This window comes from Octopus bimaculoides, chromosome 8 (genome assembly GCF_001194135.2).
Source record: "Octopus bimaculoides isolate UCB-OBI-ISO-001 chromosome 8, ASM119413v2, whole genome shotgun sequence".
NCBI lineage: Eukaryota > Metazoa > Mollusca > Cephalopoda > Octopoda > Octopodidae > Octopus > Octopus bimaculoides.
Window position 1 is genome coordinate 13,402,638 of NC_068988.1, and position 7,491 is coordinate 13,410,128.

Sequence of the window (7,491 nt, forward strand, 5' to 3'; positions counted from 1 at the left end):
CAAATATTTGCTGATCCCTTAATTATGTTTATATATATATATATATATATATATATATATATAATGTGTGTGTGTGTGCTTCAGTTTTATTGACATAGATGTTATTAGTGCATATTATAATCTGGATGGTAAGCCCCTAACAAATTGAGTTGACAACTCTGATATGGTTCTTGTTTCACATCTTTTTAATATATAAACCTCAGTCTTCATTAATTTATTTGCCCTTGTTATCTCAATGGCGCTGATACCTGTTGAGGGATATCTTGGATTACAAAAGGCCAAGTAGTTAATTTTAGCTTACCAGAACAAACAATTAAAAAAAAAGAAGTTTTTAAGCAGTTCTGACTTGATATATGCATCAAATTTATAGCTAATTTTATTCCATTACAAAGTTTGAGTACAAAGGTGGCTTTGTTCTACAAAGACCAGTGTTTTATTTGCTGCCATTTTGCTTGTTATACACTGTTAGTTGAAGCGACGACCCAGTTTTGATTTCTTGCTTTATTCCATTTCATTTCATTTATCAATCTTGTGTAATGTTCATGCCTTCAAGAAAGGCATGAACATCACATAGTCTTCTCTAAATTTTAAGGTCTGTGTTTATGTCAGTGGCCATTATTTAAACAATGTGCTTTTAAAAATAATTTGTATGAGTGCTTCATGATTTCTTTATTTCTTATTCTTTTTAATACGAAATTCTCTGTGTAATTTAGATTAGATCTAGTTTTGTTTGTATTTACTTCTTGGTCAGCATTGGTTCTTCCTCACCCCATTCATGTTAACAAGATTATGAGTTCATTGTTTTAAAACAATCAAAAACCTGACTCTTGATAGAATGATTTTATGCTCTGACTTCTTGGTTGATGTTTGATAAAATTTTTGTAGCTTTAGGTCAGCCTTGATTGAGGTCTTCCATGTTTGATGGCATTCTGACTGTTATTGATCATTCTGTTATTTTCTTAGGAATAGTATATTTAGGGCTATGTAATGTAATGTTTTTCTATTGGGTTGAAAATAGATTTAGCTGGTTATTTTTTTTTTTTGCCTCCTTGTGTTCCTTTCACCTGTTCATCTTCAATTCAACCATATTCTCTCCATTAACAGCAGATCATCTACATTCAGTAACTCCCATTGTAGACCCTCCTTTATGCTTTGAGCTAGTGTTTCCATCACAACTAGAAGTAGTGGGGTTTATATTATTGATCCCTAAAGCATGCCAACATTCTATTTCTGTCTCCTAAAAAAATTACTAGCTTTCTACCATAATTTGAAACCATATTCCTCCATTCTTACCTCTCTCAATGTCTACTCTGTGCTTATGCTTTGTAAAAGATGTTCATATTTGTTCTATTTTAAAATTTATTTCTATGTTGATGATTAATTTTTGATAAATATATTAACAATTCTAATTTTTGAAATAATTAACATGATTTATATTGTTACCTTGTTTTGAATAGAATTCTTTCACTCTGTAAGCAATAACAGCATATTAATGAGCATGATAATGAGAGAATAAATATTAAGGTTAACTGTTACATAGTTTCTTTATAGTTTGTCTGTGTATAAGAGTATGCACACACACACACACACACTCGTACACACACTCTCGTGCGCATGCACACTGACACACACAGAGCATAGCTGAATGGTGAAGAATTTGCTGTGAAGTCATTAAGTCTCAAGTTTGATTCTACTGTTTGAGCATGTGTCAACATCATTTTTCATCATTATTTAATGTCTGTTTTCCTTGCTGGCATGGCTTGGATGGTTTGACAGGATCTGGCAGGCTTCAGGGCTGTGGTGAGCTCCAATGTCATCTTTGGCATGGTTTCTATGGCCTGATACCCTTCCTAATTCCAATCAGTCCATAGTGTGTATTGAGTGCATTTTTTTCTGGTATTAATGAGGTTATCAAGTAACTTGCAAGAGAGGAAAAGAACATGAAAAAGATCCTTCCACCAAATGGTAAGGGTGGGGGAGGTTATTTCACATGTTGAAAGGTTAATGTATGATAGAGGGATATGCATAAGTGTCTTGCTATAGGGGAGATACATGTTTTGTTTTAGTATTTTTATCAATTTAATTTAATTTAATTTTGTCTTGTTAGTGGCTATTCAGTGCCTGGAATCAGCCTATGGAATAAATACCAACGAACCTGAAAGTGCATCCAAATATTATGTGGACAAAAATCTTTTAGATATTTTCAATTCTCATACAAGTTCTGAGGTGAGTTAAATGAACTATTCTAAATATTATTATTATGTGTGTATTAAATGTTTTTAAAAATTATTAAATTTACTTTTATTTATATTGTTGGGAGTCAGTGGGATAGTTATGAAAACTTGTGACAGTTTGGTTATTCATGCAGTTATGTATAGGTGTTTATCCTTGGTATTAAGTTATTTGCTTCCAAAGAAGCAAACTGAAGCAAGAGATCTCCCTTGATTAAAATACAAAATAACAAGGTTTGAATTTTTGACCTGTGGCTCAAATGTCTTGAGCTTCAATCATTTAGCTGGTTTATTTATAATTATATAATTACATCTGATTTGTCATGTTCACTTTTTAAGTTATGCAACTTTGTAATTACTGGACTAGAATATGAATTGGTTAGGTCAGGTGTGTGGGCATGTGCCATTGCTGCATTCACCAATTGTTTGTATATTCTCTGGTCTTCTTGGGCGACCTGGTCCTCATATCTGCAAGATACTGCCCCATCTGCTGTGATCATGTGACCAGCTGGATCCTTAGTGAACAGAAGATAAGTAGGGTTTAACTCTGAGAATTGAGCAATATGGTCAAACAGGCTGAGCTGGCACTCCCAAATCATACAAGTAACAGGATGCATCCCAGTTTCTGAGTAGTTGTTGGATACAAGATCTGACCAATGATAACCCATAACCCTGTGAAGCGTCCTAGTGCCAGAGGAGTTCAGTTGGCTCCTAAGTGCCCCAGACAGTGTCCAAATCTCGCAATTATAGAACAGAACAGGAAGGACCAGAGAGCTAAAGACACGAACCTTTGTCCTCCTGCTTAGATATTGGCAGCACCAGACACCCTTGTCCACAACTACACCAGCTCGTCCAAGTCTTTTTAGGACTTCAGACTCACAGCTGCTATGAATCTCACTGCTGAGATAAATGAAATGGTCAACAACTTTGACGTTCTCACCTGCAACAGTCCTCCAAGAAGCCAACAAAAGACTGGATCTTAGTCTTGATTCAAGAGACTCTTGGGCCAAGTGGTTCTGCTTTCTCACTCAGTGAAAGAAGAGCAATCCTTGAGACATCCAGAGACTTGGCAAGAATAACTGCTTCATCAGCAAAATTTACGCATGCAGAATACATGGAAAACGGGTATGACAACATAGAAAAAAAATTAATACATAGGTAGTTTTTATTTTTAATTTCCAGGAAACTACCACTGAAGGTAGATATTAGTTCTTTATTTCTAAAAATGTCAAAACTGCTATTTTCAGTGTCAGAATATCAAGGAAATGTTTTTGTAATCAATCTTAATATTCATTTATAACATCAAGGGGCAGAATCAAATTTAAACAAGGGCATGCAAAAGTATGCATGAATCATCATCTTTCCATGTTTAGTCTACTATTCTTGCATGGGATGGATGGCTTATCTAAGGCTGAGTTATCTGGAGTTATTACCCTTCTAGACAGGACAGAGACCACATCTTACTTGCATATCCATATTTGGTATGGTTTCTACTGCTGGATGCCTTTTCTAACCTGAACCACTTTACATTGTGCATTTTATTGTAGTACCTGCATTAGAAAAGTTGTTTTGTTATTGGCAAGACTGAAGTCCTCTTTACTCCGTTGTTGTTCATTTGCCAACCACCTTAGAGTTTTCTGGCTGCATTTTATTATGGCACCTGCACTAAGGAGGTTGCCTTGTCTCACACAAAACTAAAGTCCTCTCTGCTCTACAATGTCTTGTTCAAGGTCGTATGGTCGAGAGAGAGTGAATGGAGGAGATAGTAGTAGTAAAGAGAGTAAAATAAGAGAATCGGTGTGATTGGAATGAGTAATGGAAGAGAGACAGTGATACAGTTACATGTTGTTTGTTGGTACAAATTGAACAGAACGACAGCATGAGAGGCATAATAGGGGAAAGACCCAATAGGAAAGAAACAGTGACAGGAAAGGGTGGAATGGATGCGAACAATAAGTGATAGAGGAGAGTGATGGGTAGCAGTAATATGATAGGGGAGAACAATGGTTAGCAATAAAGGAGGATGAGGGGATTGAATATTGAGTCTGCAAGAGGCCCTCATATAAATAAGTTCATTCATTAGTCCTGATTTTGGTTTGTATGCAGAGATAAGTATCACAGTCATGTTCATGACTAGTTTAAACTTAATTATTCCATCTCACACACTCTGATTACCTCAGTTTATCTGCTCATTTCTCTTACACTACCCACTACATTGCTGTCACCCACTCAGAAAAATCTATATTAAAACTATTTAAACAGGGGCATGTGTGGTAAGAAGCTTGCTTCCCAACCACATGGTTCCAGGTTCAGTCCTGCTGTGTGGCATCTTGGGCAAGTGTCTGCTACTATAGCCTTGGGTTGACCAAAGCCTTGTGAGTGGGTTTGGTAAACAGAAACTGAAAGAAGCCCATTGTATATATTTGTGTGTGTGTGTTTGACCCCTCACCATCACTTGACAACCAATGTTGGTGTGTTTACGGTCCTGTAACTTAGCAGTTCGGCAAAAAGAGGCCGATTGAATTAGTCTAGGGGTCGATTTCTTCGACTAAAAGGCGGTGCTCCAGCATGGCCGCAGTCAAATGACTGAAACAAGTGAAAGAATAGAAGTAAAGAATATTAAAATGTATTTTAAAAATAGCTGTGACTGACAAACTGTGGCAAGGAATCGAATTTAAACTTTAATGAAAGTAATATAATGGATTTGAAAGAAAATATGATAGCTCTCTTGTTTCACACGTATTATGTCTCTACATAGCTGTTAAGGACTAAACTGCAAACTATGACATGCAGAGTTTAATCATATAGTGCTGTATGACAGACAAGCAAGGTGGACTTGGTCAGTGGTGTACATCTTCAGGATAGTGTTTGGATCTAATGTGGCTACAGATGCTGCTGTCTAGTGGAAGAGACAGTGGTTTTTGGATGGTGTTGCTGTAGTGTTTTGTAGATGTGTTTGTGCATTTAGTGTGGCAAGGACCAAGGGTTAGTATCAAATTGAGCTCCTTGCATATCCAGGTGGTCTTTTGTAAAGCTTGTTTCTGGGTGGGTGTGGTCTGTATACAACTTGTGACAATGTAAAGTGTGCTGTTTTGTGTTCTTTGTTATTGTGGAGAGATTGGGAGACTGTGCAGAACTGATTCAGTCTTAGATGATCTCTAATGCATTGTTTGTTCACTAAGATATTATTTCTGTTGGCTAAGTGTCCAACATGTATGTGTGCTCTAAGTCTGTATGCCATTTTCTTTTATTTACTGTCTCTTCAGTATGTACTATGAATGTTGTAGTCATGTTGAATTAGCATTTTTGTCTTCTCTGTGTATGTGTGTATGTTTTATGGTATGTTTGTTTCTGAGTGTGATAGTGGATTGTATTTCTTGTTCTCTATGTAGCATTACTGGTTAGAAGGAAGACTGGATTTAGTAGATGCTATTTTATATTGGAACTAGATGTCTAGGTGATTGTTGTAGGGTTGGTGTATCAATGACTCAAATGAATTAGTCTTTGGTTGGTGTTTTCAGAATGACAAACATTTTGTCATCGATTAATGAACTTGGCCTAATGTAAAAATAATGAATCAATAATTCATATCTATGTAACAAATCAAATATTTGTTTGAAGCTGACAATTCACTCTACTACAAGTTTTTTTCCCCACTCCTTTGCATTAATTCAGGCACCTGATTGAACATGTGAAAACTCAGAGTAGCACTGGAGTGGATCATCTACATTCATTGAGTACTTTCTCCTCTTTGTACACCCAAGTGTGTGTGTGTGTGTGTGTGTATTGTCATTGTTTAACGTCCGTCTTCCATGCTAGCATGGGTGGGATGGTACCACAAGAGCCGGCCAGGCTTCTGTGACTGTTTTGGCAGGATTTTTACAGCTGGATACCCTTCCTAACACCAACTACTCAGAGTGGGCTTTGTGCTTTTTATGTGGCACAAGCACAGGCGAGGTCAGTTTTGGCAAGGTTTTTACAGCTGGATGCCCTTCTGAACACCAACCATTTTACAGTGTAGAATGGGTGCTTTTAAGTGGCACCTGCACTAACAAGGTCACCAAGTACTTCCAAGACAAGAAAAAAAACTTAAGAGGGGAGGAGGTGATGATGAAAAGGTTATAGTGAGAGAGATACAGGTGACTTGCTGTAGAGGAAGTACAAGGTTACCTGGCCGGAGAAAGATCAGGAATGAAGACAGAAACAGGTGTGCTACTGCAAAGGTAGTACATGGTTGCCTAACCTGAGGGAAGTGCAGGATAAGGAGAGAGAGTGGGAGATAGCAGGTTAGAGATGGTGGCAAAATGCCAGGCATACTCACAAGGAACAGGGATCAGAATATAAATGAGATGGTTGAGTAAAGGAAGAGAGAGATATAGATGATGGTAAGTGCCAGGGCATACCCTTGAGGTTCAAATGCCATAATATAAGTGACAGGATATTACGAAGGGAGTGTGATTAGAGTGCGAGTAAGTGGCGAAAGACCTGGGTATATATATAGTTCAAGGTGGGGATACTGGATAGCAATGATACAGAGGAACGGGTATGAGGACAGGATTGGGGGTGAGAGCTAGGTATAGTGAATGAAGGAGGAAATGTGCGAAAGAGAAGAGATGTAGATTAGTTTGTTGGGGTAGGGTGAGGGAAAAGTTTTCTTATGTGTGGGTGGAACACCCAGGTCAGGGACTAGCAGATAACAATAATAGTGAGACAGGGCATGTGGGTAGAATGCACAGGTTAGGGGCAAGCAGAGAGCAATGATACAGTGGCACAGGGCCAAGAGGACAGGATCGGGGAGTGGGAGGCAATAATAGTACATGAAGTGGAAATGTGAAGAGAAGAGACGTAGTTTGGTTTGTTGTGGTAGTGTGGGTGGGACACAGAGTTTCTAGAACTCAGTTTTGCTGATGTGGGCAGGTCTTTTCAGGAATTTCATATCGCCGGACATCTCAGTCCATTGTCATTTCGTCCATGAGGCCCAACTCCCTGAGACTAGTCCTTACCACCTCATCCCTTGTCTTGGGTTCCCCCCTTCCACAGGTACCATCCACTTAGAGTGATCAACACTTCTTTATGCAGCTGTCTTCATTCATACGCATCACTTGTCCAAACCAACGTAGTCTTCTCTCTTGCATGCTATATTTGATTCCTCTTATGCCCAACTATATATATATATATATATATATCATCATCATCATCATCATCGTTTAACGTCCGCTTTCCATGCTAGCATGGGTTGGACGATTTGACTGAGGACTGG

The 7,491-nt window shown here is 38.0% G+C and overlaps 1 protein-coding gene across 4 annotated transcripts in view; it reads left to right on the forward strand.

Annotated features, from left to right (window-relative positions):
• Positions 1–7,491, forward strand: part of LOC106879194 (small glutamine-rich tetratricopeptide repeat-containing protein beta) — a 27,327-nt gene that overhangs the window by 5,614 nt on the left and 14,222 nt on the right. For all 4 annotated transcript variants that reach the window (XM_052969954.1, XM_052969953.1, XM_014928653.2 and 1 more), the window contains exon 3: positions 2,108–2,226. In XM_052969954.1, the coding sequence (XP_052825914.1) occupies positions 2,108–2,226 (119 nt within the window). The remainder of the gene's footprint in view (positions 1–2,107; positions 2,227–7,491) is intronic.